At 39.8% G+C, this 18163-nt stretch overlaps 1 protein-coding gene across 2 annotated transcripts in view; it reads left to right on the forward strand.

Moving 5' to 3' along the window:
- prdm5 (PR domain containing 5) overlaps positions 1-18163 on the forward strand; it is a 290483-nt gene that overhangs the window by 167411 nt on the left and 104909 nt on the right. For both annotated transcript variants that reach the window (XM_055640489.1, XM_055640479.1), the window contains one exon: positions 2611-2704. In XM_055640489.1, the coding sequence (XP_055496464.1) occupies positions 2611-2704 (94 nt within the window). The remainder of the gene's footprint in view (positions 1-2610; positions 2705-18163) is intronic.

The raw sequence follows: 18163 nt of genomic DNA on the forward strand, positions 1-18163 counted from the left end.
ATTGACTAGGAGAATCAAGATTGTGGTTTGATCAACCTCATTCAATTAGTCTCACTGACATGTATTAATGGAATACTGTCGCTCTCATTACGAAAGCAACCTGTATTTATAATATCAAAAGATAATTTTATTAAACTGCACTGCACTCAGTAAGCCTCATTCAAAGGAAGTAGGAATTAGCGACTTGTTCTTTCCTTGCCCACAGGAAGCCATGGGTGATGGCTTTCTGAACTCCAGATGTGCATTTTCAAGAGATAAAGTTTTCTGCCATTAGCATAGGTTCAAAAAATGACTCTCCAAGTAATATATTAAAAAAAACGTATTTTAATCTCCAATGTTGGTATGTGGAAGAAATGCAGAATGCTTTCATTTGACTTGAAAGAGGGAATCCCTGTTGTGTGCAGGAAATAAAATAGAATGTGGTAAGACAGACCAGGGAATGGTAACTGTCACAATATGAAACAACAAGTCCAATCACATTGTTCCCATGGTGGACTTGGCTGCATGCACAACTTCATGCAATTTCTTGTGGTGTTGGGCGATGTAATTGCCATACGTATTGCCATACTGCGACACATTTTGTATATGAGCTTTCCTTAGTGCAGATGTATTAATTGGTAATAGTCTTTGGAAACATGCCAAATTTATTTAGTCTTTTGAAGAAGTAAATGCATCGGTGTGCTTTCTAGGCCATACCATCAATGCAGATGGACCAGGATGAATTGTTGGCAATATTTCCCCGTGGAAATTGAAGCTCTCAACCATCTTCACTTCAGCATCATCTATACAGATTGGGGTGTGCATTCCACTCCATGTCCTGAAGTCGGTGATCAGCATTTAGTTTTACTGACATTGTGGAAAAGGTTGCAGTCTTGGCACCACACTACTTAAATTTCTATCTCCTTCCTGTACTTGGTTTTGTCATTGTTTGAAACCCGGCACACTGAGGTGGTGTCATCTGCGAAATTGTAAATGGAGTTAGAACATGATTTTGGATATTAATCTTGATAGAGGAATTTTTTATTTGTACTTAGTTCAAATGGAGATTGTATTAAAATTCACACTATATATTGAGTTTTTTGTGACTGCTATTATATTTTATTCTTTATATATCGTCTTTTCAGTCTAAAGCAGCATTACATTTATAAAATCACATTTGTATTCAGAAAAGGGGTACTGCAAAGTCCACTGAAATCTATAAATTAATAATAGAAGAGTAATTTATGAGTCATAAGTCTATAGATTAAAATGTCTGCAATATTCAATTTCAAAAAATATGATTTGTACGGTTTGCATTGCTCATATAATAATAGAATTCTCTCAGCATCCATTGCTCCAGGGGTCAGTTAAAAATGAATTAGGTGTCAGATTTCATTTGTTATTAAGAAAATACTATTTCTATTTCCATGGTGATGACAATGAAAATGTCAGGATATATGGTGCTCCTTTCAAATTAGACCGCAATGCACGCAGCACCTTAGTTAAAATTTGGATTCAAAATAGCTCCTGGAATTAAGGTTTAGAAGTTGCCTTTTTAAATAGGCAACCATTTCAAACTCTGAGTAGAACGTAACTTTTCCCCAAATATTCAATGCATATTTGTAAAGTCATAAATTGAATAACAGTTTTGATGAGGCTTCAGATGCAATTCAGAAATTTAAAAAAAAACAAAGAACCTCAGTAGAATCTCGCTGAACGATACTTTCAATGTCTTCTAGTCTTATAAAGATGTTTTGTTGGCATTTCCTGCCAAAGTCAAGGGATAGATGATGGTATTACTTTCCTCATGGAACGACCTGTGCATAATAAGGCGAGAGGACTGGAGTGAGCTTTATTAGTGAAGCTCCTATTGTGCTTTGTTGATATCTTAGAAATAAGAACATATGGGGAAAGTGCTGGCCATAAGGATCTGGATATTGTGACAAGGCATTTGGTTAGATTCAACAAACATGACTCCAACAGGAGAGAGTAGTGATAGTAAAGGAAAATATATATTTCAAATGAAGCATCATGAAACCACACAATCAATGTGATTTATGATTAATTATTTATTGAAATCTTATAAGAGTGTCCTGTTTAGTTAATGTTGCATTTTAGGTCCAAAGTTGTATGAAATTGGCATATCTCACTGCTTATCTCAAAACAAGTGAAATTGGAACAAAGAAAGTTACAGTGAGTGGAAGTAAATGCATTTTGTGAAAAATACATTCCTGGAGATACATCGTTGTAGAAAAATGATAAATTGGCATAGATATAGGATACAATTCTACCTTTAATTTTTTTGTGACTAATATTTATGAGCAAAAAAGAAAATGCCATAATATTTTATTGTCTTTTAATCTTATAGATATTTCTTTCTATTCTTATAGATTCTGAATAAAGTTTGCCTCGTGGATACTTTATTCGAAGGCCTCATCACTTTGTGTGTTGCAGCATTTGTTCATATTAAGTTGTATTTCATGTACAAATTTCAGACTACAAAAAAAACAATCCTTAATTATGGAGTTGATGTAATAACACATAATTAAATATCTTCAGGACTGTGTTGAAGCAACAGATGCAACAACATGTTTGTGAAATGCCATTTGAATTTTCTGTTTTGTCTTTCAGACACATACCGGAGAGAAGGAAAAGATTTGTCCATACTGTGGACAGAAATTTGCTAGTAACGGAACCTTGCGTGTACACATTCGAAGCCATACAGGTACACACTCCACAGTGTTATATTTGTTCTGTGAAAAATACGAAGTATACTTATGAGAGTTTGTGCCGCATCAATTAGTATATGTCAGTGCTTCTGTGGTAAACTGCTAGTCTTTGCCCCTGTAAATGTACGCAACTTCAGGACTTGGATTCACCCCAGTAATAAACATGGAAGTCCTGAAGATGTGGACAGATTCTTTCAGCATATTTGACAGTATACTTTGCATAATATCCTATGGCAGAGCATGACATCTTCACCGCTTTAAATTTGCTACAAGATCCAGAGCCCATGCATTTCATTGGATGTGGAGCAGGTCCAGAAAATGAAAGAAACGTGAGTGAGGGCTTGATCAACTACAATAGAGGGGAAGCCATATTTCCCGAGAAAGAAGGCATTTCAGATATCCTGGAGTAGAAAGGCTCAACTGGAGCACAGATGTGGTGTAGACAGAGAAGGTGAGTGAAAGGGATATCATCCCTATTAGAGGGTGCGTGGGAGGAGGCATGATGAAGATAGCTCTGGAAGTCAGTTGGTTGATTGTAAATGGTTTGTCTACTAAAGTGGAGACTCAGAGATTCAGTAAAGAGAGAGAGGTGTTGGAAGGAACGAGAGAGAGGCAGACAGAGAGGGAGGGAGAGGGAGAGAGGGAGAGGGAGAGCAGAAAAGGCTTGTGGATTTTAGGGAGGAGTTGAACTTCATAGCAAAGGTGAAAAAAGGCACCAATGCAGACAGTGATATAGCAGAGAAAGAGTTGGTGAGAGGTTCCTTTTATTTGTAGAAAGTTAGATCAATTTGTTGTTTGGGGTAAGGACAAGTTCTGCCAGCCATTGGGGGTGTTGGTGAAGGGAAGCTGGTTAAATCTTTGTTCCAGAAAGAAACAGAGGGTCCCAAGACTTTCCCAATAAATAATACTGTATGCTGAAGATGAAAGGTTGGTGGCCGAGGAATCGGAAGTTGCCGAAGTTCTAGGGGACATGCAAGGTGTCCCTGATGTAGGAGGATGTAAACTGGGCAATGACAGACAGGATAAAGTTGAGGTATGAGGAAATAAGTTCAGTGGGGCAAGAGCAGGCAGAAACTATGGGTTGATAGATCAAGGTTTTCCATATTAAATAGAATTGGATAGTGCAGTGCAGGGGTGCCGCCAGGCCAGAAAATGTTTTGGGGAGATTTCCTGAAGTGTTGAGAGCTGTGGTCTGGAATATGGTGGCATGGTGTTTGTTTGTGAGGTTACAGTCCAGTCAAAGGGATAAGAATGTTTCCAAAAGCTCTGTGTAGCCTCTGTAAGGTTGAGTTTAGTTCTCCAGGCCATCTCAACACCACCCTTGTCTGCGGGATAAATTAATCATTTCCACCTTACTCGACAAAATCTTGATCGTATTCAATTGGAAGAAATTATTGAACGAAACTCCGCAAGTTTTCAATCTTGGATTTCCATTATTTTTATCCCGCATGAATTATGAATATAAATATTACATTTGCATATAGCATACAAATAGGAATATCGATGTGGATGTTGCATCCTGCCGAGAGTTTGCAAGGCCACTTTGTTGGGCCATGATATTTGGCTGATACGCAATTAATAAAACTTAAATCTGAAAAATGCAATTAATTGCAAATGGAGCAAAAAGTACAAGATTTTTTTTGTATTAAAAAATGTAAGTAATATATGATAAACAAAACAATTCTCATTGCATTCTGCATAAATAATCAAATTGCTCGTGTATAGAGAAAAAGCAGGCAACAAAAATTGAATCTGAATCTGATCTTGAATCTGAATCCATGACAATTAGAATATAGCACAGTGCAGCCCAGCAACTGGCCCTTTGGCCCACAAAGCCTGTACTAAACATGATACCAAATTAAACTAATCTCTCTGTATGCACATGATCTATATCTGTCTATTTCCTGCATATTCAAGTGCCTATATAAAAGCCTCTTAAAAACAGTCTTATCAGTTTTATGATCATTGCTGACCCATTTTTGTACCATAACATTCACCCTGGGTGGTCCCATACACTATTAATATAATGATAGGAAAATCTACTCTAGTAATGCAGAGTAAGTACAGAGTGGTCAGTAGACTACCCCATTGTATACCTGCATGCGAGGATTAAATTGCAGGTATTTGGTTATATGCACCAAACATTAGTGAAATTTTACTCAAGTACTGTTCTTGACACAGAGTATCAAAACTCATGAGCTCTTATTAGAAATTTAGCAGACCCCAAGATAAATGGTTTATCAATTCCAAGATCCCGAAAGGCACTTTCATGATGCAAGTTGTATGTGGGAGAGTGAATATCTATCTATTGCAAATCCACAGGAGTTACAGTTCAGGCTTAGCCAAGTGCTGCAGACTGCAATGGAAAAAAATGAACATAATCAGAAAGTTAAAACAAAAAAGATATTGATTGCAATGAATGAACTGGTCCACGAAAGGATCAAAGCTTATGCATTACAACATAAAACAAAGGTAATTAACCAAGAAATTTAACCTAGCAATAGAATCATTTATATGGCAAATATTGCATAAAACATTCAACTTCCAAAATTTTATTTCAGTGTAACCAAGTTTTGGAACTGGAGTGCAACATACTAATTCTACTCTATAGGCACCCGCGGAGGATGTTTCAGAATTAAGTATATGGAGAAATATATTTCTAACTATAATTAGGAATGTATGAGCCGATCACAAAAGTGAGAGTAAAGTGAGAGTAAAATAGATCTCTGTTTAGGTTGAATATGGCATCTGCTCTGAAAGAACAATCAGGTGCTCTCTTCACTTTGGAAAAGTAATATGTTGAATGAAAATCGTCTATAGATATTTGATAATTACTTTGGCTTCCAGTGCAAATGTAATGAAAGCTTCATGGTAGTTAATGTAGCCATCTATTTCAAAGTGAACATGAATTTCCAATCTGCTGTTGGGTGCGCTTTTAAGATCAGTATTAAATATTTAGTGAATATTTTCATTAATACGAAAAGTACAACTTTTATTCAGCAAGATATGCTCTACATGTTTTTATGTAATTGTTTTTTTTTCCATGTAATAGCACACATTTTTAAGTCATTCTACTGTTTAAGTGTGTTGGATCTTATTCACATTTATTAGGACTGATTGATGTTGTCCAGTGTTTACAAACTCGCTGTATTTAACATATGTATTTAATCTAATTTACCTAAGCTGTATCATGGCCGTCAGCCACCAGCAGCTGCCAAGATGAAAGCTGTTTACGTGTCCAGAAAAGTGTTTCTAAACAGAGTGACATAAGGCACTGAAAATATTAGTGACTTCAGCAATTCCATGTCAAGTTGTGTTGCAGGAAATATGTTAACAGTCTTGAACTCCATATGGGGCCAGATGCATCAAATTTGCTTTGTTCTGTTCAATTTTTCATTTCTCTTGTATTGAATACAGATCTGAAATAGTCTTCCTGCAAGGTTTAGACAAAGGATAAAATATTCAACAAAGGATAACGTATATAAATAAAAAACAGATATTGGCATATTTCACTTTTTCATCCGTTTGGTATCTTTATGCCGAACCAGTATGTCTATATCAGATATATTTTACTTAAGTAAATGAAGTAGAAGCTGGAGATCAGTGAAGACACTTAGTGATCCAACACGTTAAACTGCAGCATAATGCACATACAACTTAGAAAATAATGTGGCCAGTTAATATTTTTAATTCTATTTCAGGGTTATTAAAATGATAAAACTGCAAGTTCCACTTCAATTATGTGCTATCTTGACATTGCTGTCCCTTTCAGCTGTTGGATCTAAATGCTGTAACTCCCACTCTAACTGTATTGGAAGTGTCTTCAAGAGAAGGATAGCAGTTGTTCAAGAAGGTGTGTTACCACCAACTTTCTTGAATGCAGTTGGCAATTGGCAATAAATTATGGGCTTTGTGAAAGATGTTCACCTCCTATACAAGTAAAACAAAATAGTTGCACAAATTAAGTTTATAGGCTTGGGCTGCTGGCAGCAAATTGGTGTCTGCTGACACAGATTTGAGGCCAATGCATTGAATATTACTACTTTCCTGAGACTTGCTTGCCTTCAGATCTACAGCTCTGACAAGTCCTCATACATGTAAGTTTGCAGATTGCATGCATCCCCTGAAATGATGCATGAATATTGTGCACAACCAAATAAATGGCACTGAGTGTTATTTTAACACACATTTCCTTGAGCCATCAATTTGCTCAAACAGGATCGGCGCTTGTGGCTGCAAGTGATTGAGTATCTTCATCATTGCGTTTTTTTGTTGTGCACTCTGCCTCTCATCTGGTGGATGGATTGTGGTGAGAGAGTTAGAAGTTGGAACTGCATGTTTCCAACAGAAAGTGAATTGGAAGGTATAGTGGGAGAAGGAGAATGTGCGTTATGTTTCCGATGATTACTTATAAGCATGCAATCATCTTCAATTGTCCTAATATCAGCTGCTCTAGCCAGTATTTTGTTGGCTAACCTCAGCGGGTGAAGGGGTTGAAGCCAGATTTGTCCTGTGGTCATGTGCTGCTACAAGTGTTGGTAATATATTGTATTATATTGTCTTATATTGGCCACCAGGGGCGCCGTATGATGGCAGCCTCTGCCTGCAGTCTGCCTGTTTTTCATCTTTTTGTTATATTTAGTCTAAAAAGTGTGTTTTGGAGGTTTCGTAGTCTTTTTATGTTGGGGAGATGGGGAGGGTAAGGGTGAAACCGTTTCTCAGTCACTTCCTGGATTCTCCGAGTCGCATCTTCCCCCCCCCCCCACGGCCTGCCATCTGGATTGGTGCAGCCTTTCCTGCCGGAGACTGACCAGAGCTTCAGCGGCGATGTAGCACTGATTTACCATAGGAGAGCGGGCGATGCCTTACCGGGGATCGCTTGTTGAGGCTCCGGAGTGTTGGGCCTGCTGTTTAACATCGTTGAGCTGTGGTTGCGGAGCTTCTAGCCACGGGCGGCGCTGATTTTAACATTGCGGAGTCCTGGTGATCCCTTTGCCGAGGGCCGCCAGTGTTGAATCTCTGCCCAGCTTGCCCTGTGGACTTTAGGAGCCGTGGTCTCTGGTAAGAAGCGGCCGATACGAAACTCCAAGCCACTGAGACTGAGAATGTTCTTCCGTTCCAACGTCGGAGTTCCGATCATGCCGGCGAGAGGGCCTGAACATCGGGCCGACATAGCGGCGACTGCGGAGGGCTCGGGAGGCCCCAACCACGGGTGAACAAAGAGGAAGATGACTGAACTTTATTGCCTTCCCTTACAGTGGGAAACGTTGATTCTGCTGTGTGGGGATGTTCATGTTCTATCGTATGTTGTGTTCTTTTTTTTATTCGTATGGCAACCCAAATTTCACTGTACCAATTAGTGCATGTGGCAATAAATGTATACTTGAAACTTGAAACTTGTCTTTAAAAGAGAAGGAAGTTTGCTTGTGAGCATAAGGCTGTGAATGTGGATGATGTTTCTTTACTGTTGGGAATCAATAATACCGGTGCCCAAGAAGAGCAAGGTGACATGCCTCAATGACTATCGACCAGTGGCACTAACGCCTGTGGTGATGAAGTGCTTTGAGAGGTTGATCATGGCGCAAATCAACTCATAACTCAACAAAACCTGGAACCACTGCAGTTCGCTTACCGCCACAACAGATCAACAGTGGATGCGATCTGACTGGCTCTCCACTCCGCTCTGGACCACTTGGATAACAAAAACTCATGTCAGGCTGTTATTCATTGATTACAGCTCGGCATTTAACACCATCATCCCCTCCAAGCTGGTTACCAAGCTCTCAGATCTGGGTCTCTGCGCATCCCTCTGCAATTGGATCCTCAACTTCCTCATTCACAGACCACAGTATCAATGTGTCATGATGGGAGCACCTCAAGGCTCAGAACTCTATAAATTGCAGCCGGACATAGTGCAAACCCATCATCAAGTTCGCCGACGACACCACTGTCGTGGGACGTATCACTGATGGGGACGAATCAGAATATAAAGTGAGATTGACCGATTGACCAAATGGTGCCAGCACAATAACCTGGCTCTCAACACCAGCAAAACCAAGGAACTGATTGTGGACTTCAGAAGGGGTAGGATGGGGACCCACAGTCCCGTTTATATCGATGGTGGAAAGGGTCAAGCACTTCAAATTCCTGGGCGTGCATATTTCTGAAGATATCTCCTGGTCCCAGAACACTGATGCAATCATAAAGAAAGCACATCAGCTGCTCTACTTCCTGAGAAGATTACGGAGAGTCGGTTTGTCAAGGAGGACTCTCTCGAACTTCTACAGGTGCACAGTAGAGAGCATGCTGACCAGTTGCATCGCGGCTTGGTACGGCAATCTGAGCATCCAGGAGCAGAAAAGGCTGCAAAAAGTAGTAAACACTGCACTGTCCATCATCGGCTCTGACCTCTTTACCATTGAGAGGATCTATCGCAGTCGCTGCCTCAAAAAGGCTGCCAGCATCATCAAGGACCCACACCATCCTGGCCACACACTCATCTCTCCGCTGCCATCAGGTAGAAGGTACAGGAGCCAGAAATCTGCAACATCCAAGCTCAGGAACAGCTACTTCCCCACAGCCATCAGACTATTAAATACAACTTCAAACAAACTCTGAACTATAATAGCCTATTGCACTTTATCTGTTTATTGATGTATATATATATATATATATATATATATATATATATATATGGTCACACTGATCTGATTCTGTATTTATGACTACAATATCCTGTTGTGCTGCACCAATGCAAGAATTTTATTGTCCTATCTGGGACACATGACAATAAACTCTCTTGAATCTTGAATGAGTGGAATCTGTCAGTTTGGATATGAATGTTAGAGGTTCAACGTGTGATGGTGTAATAGACGAATGAATGTCAGTTAAGACACTGCAGTGACGTAGCTGGTAGAGCTGTTGCCTCACAGCTCCTGAGACCCAGGTTCAACTCTGACCTCAGGTGCTATCTGTCAAAAGTCAAGATTATTTAGTTTACTTTGGACTTTAGACTTTATAGATACCGTACCGTTTGGCCCACCGAGTTTGTGTTAACCAACATTCACCCCATACAGTGGCACTAACCTACACACCAGGGACAATTTACAATCATTATGAAGCCAAATAATCTACTAACATATATGTCTTTGGGCAGCGGGAGGAGATCGGAGTGCTCAGACGAAACTCACGCGGTCACGGGAGAAAGGACAAACTCCACACAATTGTAGTTAGGATCAAACTCGGGTCCCTGGCGCTGTTAGGCAGCAGCTCCACTGCAGTACCACTGTGCCATCCTCGTATATAATGAACAATGAAACGCTTACTTACAGCATCGGAACAAGCCTATGAACACAATAAACAAAGATAATGAATAATAAACAAAAATTCAAGACATTTTTCTTCAATAAATCAGTGTGGAGTTTGCATGTTCTCCCTGTGACCGCAAAGGTTTCCTCTGGTTGTTCCAGTTTCCTCCCAAATCCAAAACACGTGCAGGTTTGTGAGTTAATTGGATTCTAAGTTCCTCCTAATGTGTAGGAAGTGGATGTGAAAGCGGGATAACATAGAACTAGTGTGAACGGGTGATCGATTGTCAGCATGGACTAGGTGGGCTGAAGGGTCTGTTTCCATGCCATATCACTAAACAAAATTAAACTAAAAGACTCCTGATTTAATGAGATTGAAGGCAGGTGAGGGATGAAGCAATGCTGGACAAATATTGCAAAAGATGATAGATGAGATTGCTTTTGGGACATAAAGCTTGTCAACTTTATGGCTGACTCGAAGGGCTGATAGGCCTACTCCTGCACCTAGTATTATATTGTCTAACTTGCAGATCCACATCAGAAATTTAGGGTTCCCACTCTTGCCTGTAATCAACTGAAACGTTTACATTTAGAGCCTTGTGCAATGACTTGCATCAGTAATTGCAGCCACCAATCACCTCCCTTTTGGAGTTGCTGGAATTGCTTCAGTCAGCAATGACTAGCTTCATCTGGCATTCACCACTCAAAATCCTGGCCCAGGAATGCATAATATGAAATTAAGAAATAGAAGCAAGAATAGGCCTATTAGGCTCTTGAGTCCACTCCATTGTTCAACAAGACCACGGCTAAACTTCTGCTCAGACACCAATTTCCTGCCTTATTCCCATACCACTTGATTCTTATAACATCCAGAAAATTATCAATCTCTGTTCTGTATACGATCAATCAGCTTTTGTTCGTATATTGGCCATGTACATTTGCTGGCTGTGTAGTTTCTCGTAGCACATGAACCTCATAGTATCAGACTTTTTAGTATGTGAACAATGGAATGCATGGCCTAACAGTGAACAATGGAGGATCCAGTGTGGAGGGACCGCCAGGAGTGGAGGGGGGGGAGAACAAAGGAGAAGCTGGCAGAGTTACTTTGTAACTTTGTCAGCGCCATTTATGTGGTGACTATTTGCATACCTTGCATATGCAGGTAAATAATTTAACAGTGTCTTGTCACATGTGACAATAAAGTATTCCATTCCATGGCTGCCACCGTCCATTTGGTCCTTTGTTGCCTGAGGATTAGATGTGATTTTAACATAGTGAAATTATAACAGCTAATATTCATCAGGTTCAATTCGTGAATGGTCACTTATAATCTAAGTTTTAAAAGAAGATTTTATACATTTATATCATTTAAAAGGAAATCCAGAATTAATTCTGATGTAACCAATAGGTTTGAACACTGAACATACTTGGGAACATAGAAAGATTACTTGTTTTGTTTATCTTATAATTTTACTTTTATGCTATGAGCGTGTTTTATCTCGATCCTACAATGTTGTTTGTCTCGCTAAGCTGTATTTGGCAAGGAATGTAGAATGCAGAGGGTGTGGAAAATGCTGCTTACCTGATAACAGACAGAAGAACTAAAGAGAAGAATGTGAAGCTAGCCAATCTCAATCCTTCAATCAGCCACGGATGGTCGATCCTTATCACAGACTCTATCTCATATTTAATCTTCTGTCGAAAAGTCTGTGTTAATGTTATATCTCTCATCTTCATTGGTGGCACCCTGTTCTCTTATCTGGCATGTAAGAAACAACATGTTCTGCACTGTATCTGATCCTCGCCATAAATGTAAAATCCTATTCACAACTGGATCCTTTAGACGAGTTTCATTTTCTGAGACCCTGTGCCATCAATCTGCTAATCATTTGGTGATGTAAAGGTTTTGATTATCTTCTCACGTGAGAAGAGAAAGATGCTCCTTCTTTTGATACAATTCAGAGCAGAGTGCTCTGGTATATTTTGGGAATTGAAACTGCCCAAAAAAGAGGCCATGTTCTTGTTTTAGAATGACTAAAAGGACACATTAACAAACAAGAGTCAAGGGTGTTTATTTACCATGTGCGCTGGGAATGTATCAATGAAATTCTTATTTGCTGCAGATTACAGGCACAGTGTTACACATAACATAACAAATAAATATACGTTAAACAATAATGCAGTAAATTATCAGTTTTACTAGGAAACCTGTGCAATCTCTAAAAACTTTGTACAGGTAGTCGTTTGTTGCTTAGATAAGGATGTGGTTAGAGTTGTGCAGTGTGGTTCAATGGCAAGAAGCTGTGTGGTTGATGGCAAGAAGCTGTTCTTGAACCGTGATGTATCAATTCTCAGGCTCTTGTACACTTTTCCCAATGGTCGCATTGAGGTTTGGATGCTTCAGAACATGTTAGGTAGGCAGGTGGGCAGAATTTTGAAGATTATACCCTGACGTTCTCCACACATGGTGTGTGACTTTAATGTGACATTGTGTGTTATTTTGGTTTCCTCCCCTGAAGCCAGGAATAACTTCCTTTAAGATGGGTAGGAGCGCAGGCAACCTTTGATAATTGCATAGTCATAGTCATACAGCGGAGAAACAGGCTCTTCCGCCCAACTTGCCGACACCGACCAACATGTCCAATCTATACGTCTCACCTGCCTGCGTTTGGTCCATATTCCTCTAAACCTATCCTATCCATGTCCTGTTTAAATGTTTCTTAAACGCTGCGATGGTACCTGCATTGGATAGTCCCATCATTGTGTGTAGTGTGTTGAAGAAAGATTTAAATTAAAGAAATATGGTGGAGTGAGGTATCATTCAAAACAATTAATGGGACTTAATTCAGGTCGAGGGAGTGTCCCAGTCCACAACTCTAAGAGATAAGACTTTAGAGATATAGTGTGGAAACAGGCCCTCTGGCCCACCTGCGTCGACCAGCGATCAACCCCATAGACTAGCACTACCCTATATGCTAGGGACAATTTACAATTTTTACCAAAGTCAATTAACCCACATACCTATATGTCTTTGGAGTGTGTGAGGAGACCAGAGAAAACCCATGTGGTCACAGGGAGAATGTATAAACTTTGTGCAGACAGCACCCGTAGTCGAGATCAAACCTGGGTCTCTGACGCTGTAAGGCAGCAGCTCTAGCGCTGCACCACTGTGCCGCCCCTGAGAGTATAAAGTGAAGGCGAATCTCTGGAATTCTCTGCCACAGAAGGTAGTTGAGGCCAGTTCATTGGCTATATTTAAGAGGGAGTTAGATGTGGCCCTTGTGGCTAAGGGGATCAGGGAGAGAAGGCAGGTATGGGATACTGAGTTGGATGATCAGCCATGATCATATTGAATGGCGGTGCAGGCTCGAAGGGCCGAATGGCCTACTCCTGCACCTAATTTCTATGTTTCTATGTTTCTAAGGTGCAGGTTTTTTAGAGTAAGGGTTTGGGGGTATTTTGGGGTGGAGGAAGTACTTTACCTCCTGGGCCATAAAGGGGGCTGCAAGACCTATCCTTTGCCTCATTGAGAAATCTGGCACAGATGAAACAACATGTTACAGAATTGAATACAGTTGAAGATAATTACAGGATTTAATGAATTGTTATGGGATGGGATCTCTAATTATGGACAGCATTAGGTGCTGATGAGAAGCTAGGAGGTAAGGGAGAGCAATAGGCAGTAAAAGTAGAACAAAGCCTTACATGAAAGAAGTAATTCAAGACATAAATTCATGTCTATCATTAAATTATCACTGCATTGACAACATACTGTAGTAATTTGCCTTGTCTTACTATCCAGAGATCTTAATTTCTCATTGTTTATAAATCACAGTTTTTTTTCATATGATTGGTCCAAAATGTAATTGCACTTATTGTAAGCATGATCAGTGTTTGAGTTAAAGATCATGGAAAGACTATTTACGGTTGCATATGGAAAGTGAAGAAGACCCGTTTTGAATTTTCATGTCATATTTTTGTGTTAAATATAATGCAACAAGTTCTCTTGGTCCTGTGTTTTGCCCCAAATTCTGAACCATTGATCTGACCATAAGTCTACAATGGCTCAGCTATTGCCATAGTGAAGGAGCTGGCTGAATCACTTTGTTCCTTCATTGAGTGGAGCTAAATTGGCAGACCAAGCAAAGTTTGGAAATATTGAATCATAACAGATTTTAAATTTGGAAGTTCCTTTGTGTGGTTGTATGATGGTGGGTACATGGTATGAACTGCCAGATGAGTTAGTTGAGGTAGGCACAATAACAACATTTAAAAGATACTTTGACAGGAACACGGATAAAAAAGGTTGAGAAGGTTATGGGCCAAATGCGGGAAAATGGGACAGATGTGGAATCTTGGTGACATGGACAAGACAGGTTGAAGGGCCTGTTTCCATGCTGTATGACTCCATAAAAATATTTACTGGTGACATAGCTAGATTTAACACCATTTCCAACACAGGGCAGTAGAATTTCCATATGACGACTTATACCAATGCCGTGGCTATAATGGAGTCACTGTGAACCATGTTCACAGAATCACAGAGAGGTAACAACATGGAAGGAAATCACTCACTCTTTCAGTTAATGCTGCACTTTGTAAGAATCCCATTAATCCCCTCTCTTGCCCTTACCTCATTTCCCTGTAATGTATTTTCCATTCAGATACATTTAGTGTTCCATTTTGAACAGCCCGGTTGAATCTGTCTCCTGAACTCCCCTTCAGAATGCATTCTATACAGTCACTGTACTTGAATTTACACAATTAGGAAAAGTTTCTATCTGCTCTGCCTTAATGATTTTAAATATTCTATCATGGCACGGTGGCACAGCGGGAGAGTTGCTGACTTACATTGCCAGAGACCCGGGTTTGATCCTGATTACGGTTGCTGTCTGCGTGAAGTTTGTACACTCTCCTCGTGACCTGCGTGGGTTTTTCTCCGAGATCTTCGGTTTCCTCCCACATTGTAAATTGTCCCGAGTGCATGTAGGATAGTGTTAGTGTGCAGGGATCGCTAGTTGGTGTGGACTCGGTGGGCGAAAGGACCTGTTTCCGTACTGTATCTCTAAACTAAAAAAACTAAACAACCCCAACTTGTTCAATTTTCCCAGATAATTAAGTATATAACCATATAACCATATAACCATATAACCATATAACATATAACAATTACAGCACGGAAACAGGCCATCTGGGCCCTTCTAGTCCGTGCTGAACACTTATTCTCGCCTAGTCCCATCTACCTGCACTCAGACCATAACCCTCCATTCCTTTCCCTCATTCCGGGAATCATTTTAGAAAATACATTCTGCACCCACTGTAAGAATTTGCATCTTTTCTGATGTGTTCTCCGAGAGAATGGATAGTCAGCATTTGTTTGCCAGATTAGGTTTCCTAAATCACTGAAGTGGATTATGATAGAGGGCTTAGACAAACCCTTCTACTTTCATGCTCCAGATAAACGTCTTAGAAAATGGGATGGATTAAAGTGCTGTAATTACATCCTTTTCTTTAACTTACCGGGCATCTTTAGGAGGCAGTTCAATGAGATAACTGGGATAGTCTGTTGCCAATACTCCTTCCCACTGGTTCATCATTATAAGTTTCCACAAATACTATAGATGACTATTAGTTACCATGGGGGAAGCAGATTCTCTTAATTCTGTCAGAGAAGGTACATCCTTCACTGTTCGTACATACAAAAAATGCACTGTATTGAATGTTGAGGATACGAACATGCTGTTTGACCAACAGGTCAATGTTTACTCTACACATTAGCTTCTTTCCCTCTCAGTATAAATTATACCTGTACCTTGTGATGAATTGATTTTATCAAAATTATTCACATGTCCAATGGTTTTAAAGCCTCACTCATGACTCTACAAACACTTTTGTGTAAATCATAAAAGCTCCATAATTTCCTCATCTATTCTGTGTTGACAATGGAGTGAAATAATTGCTTCTGATTACACAAGAACAGGACTTCATTTCTGTAATTAATAACAGAGATGCTGAAAATTTAGAAAATCAGGCAGTATCTGAGGAGGGAAAAGTAGGGAAATGTTTCAGTTTGACGACTTTCCAGCAGGATTATGAAATCTTAACTTTGTTTCTTGCTCCACAGTTACTGCTTGACCTGCTCAGTACTTCCATCTTTTTTTGTCTTTGGATTAGAATTCCACCATTTTCTACACGTCCAGTTTGCAGCATCTGTCATTACTTTACAAGGCTGTGGGTGTGAATCAAACAGAGCATGCTCCTTTTGGTGGAAAGACCGCCTGGTCTTTGAAGTACGATTGTCTACTCTGGGTTTATCAGTAGGTGAATTAAAAAAGAGAGAAATGAAAACAATGTGAGATTTCTGTCAGGAGTAGGTCTCCTTTGTCTCCCCTGTGATCCCAACTGCCAACAAGCTGCTTGAGATTATCTATATCTGCAAGAGATTAGCCTTCTCTGACCTGGTTTGTTGGGTATTCACAGCTGCCAGCCTCTGGGGAGTGGCTCGATCAAGCCCTGCTGTTTTGAAAGATGAAGTTTGAAAAAAATGATGCTCTTTAATCTTTTATGTGCAGATTTTGCGTAATTGTTTAATAACTGACATATGTCTCCTAAACCTCTTCATCTGTAATAAAATGACCCTATGGAAGAAAAACAATTTTTTCTTCTCTCTTGTGTGTGGAAAATGGCAAAAGCATTACCTGAAAATCAGAGTTCTGCCGGTGTAAGCGACTGAGCGTGTGCACCGCATCTTTGTAATCCAGCAATCAATTTCAGACTTTTCAAATCAACATCTAGTGTCTGTAGGTTGAGTAGAACAGAATAAGACAACACTTCCCTATAGATAGAAACAAAATGCTGGAGTAACTCAGCGGGACGGGCAGCATCTCTGAAGAGAAGGAGTGGGTGACGTTTCGGGTCGAGACCCTTCTTCCTCAACACTTTTCAATCAGTTATTCATGGCCAGATCAGGTTTATGAATGATTAACAGGTTATAAGAACGCATTGTCTTCACCATGTCTTCCATGCTAGTCGATTAACTTCAACAGAAACATCATGTTAATCCACTATGCTCTCGTGTAGGTTGCACCTGAAAAATGATTATATCTCTGTCATAAATGCAACAAAGCCAGTGCCAACCATTCTGCTTATCACATTAGAGCATGCTCACAGTGCTATTTTGTGATTTAATAGCACTGATTGAAACCATGATCATACCTTTTGAAGATGCAAGGTGGTGGAGTTTGTTCAACAGAGCATGGGTGAGAATAGCCCCCCTGATTTTTTATGAAGCTGTGGAAGTAGGTGAGATATAGCAGCAACCTTCTACAATTACTATCCCATACTGACAGATCTAACATGAAATACAATTACACATCTAGAATCTAAATGCCTGGGACCAAGTAAATACTTATTATGGTTCATCCTTTCTTTATAATGCTCATTTTAAAAAGTTATTTTTATAAATGGACTAAATCTCTTTTGACCTGTTCTTTGACTAGATGGCACGCAAACACAAGTTTATCACTGTATCTCGGTACACGTGACAATAATAAGCTAAACCTAAAGCTAAATGTTATGTATGATTTGTATGATTTGATACATCTAAGATCATATAAAATATCATTTATGTTTAGCTCATTCTGAAAGATTACACGCAGGAACTATTTCTATATGGCTGACACAGTACTGTGGCTAGTAGAGATGCTACCTCAATCTCCAGTGACCTGCGTTCAATTTTGACCTCCAGTGCTCTGGCAGAGTTGCACAATTATTCTGTGATTGTGTGCATATCTATTGGGTGCTCCAATTTCCTCCACATCTGGAAGACATGTGGATTGATGTGTAATTAGTCACCATAGTGTGAGGTGAGGGATGAAATGTGGTGAGAACGAAAAAAATGATTGGGTGTAAGATTAGTGGGTGCTTGAGGGTTGGGGCAGACTCAATGGGCAGAAGGACATGTTTCTGTTGTGTATGACACCCTGACTTAACATTGATTTCTCTGCACCCAAAAGAATATGCCGTGGACAAACACCATGATAATGACTGTTTTGCTTATGACCCCTCACCACTCCAAACTTGGTATGCAGCTTCAAAGCCCTGTGATGGATGACTGAAGCTTGGGGAATGTTGTATTTGGGGGATAAG

Source organism: Leucoraja erinacea, chromosome 1, assembly GCF_028641065.1.
Source record: "Leucoraja erinacea ecotype New England chromosome 1, Leri_hhj_1, whole genome shotgun sequence".
NCBI classification, from domain to species: domain Eukaryota; kingdom Metazoa; phylum Chordata; class Chondrichthyes; order Rajiformes; family Rajidae; genus Leucoraja; species Leucoraja erinaceus.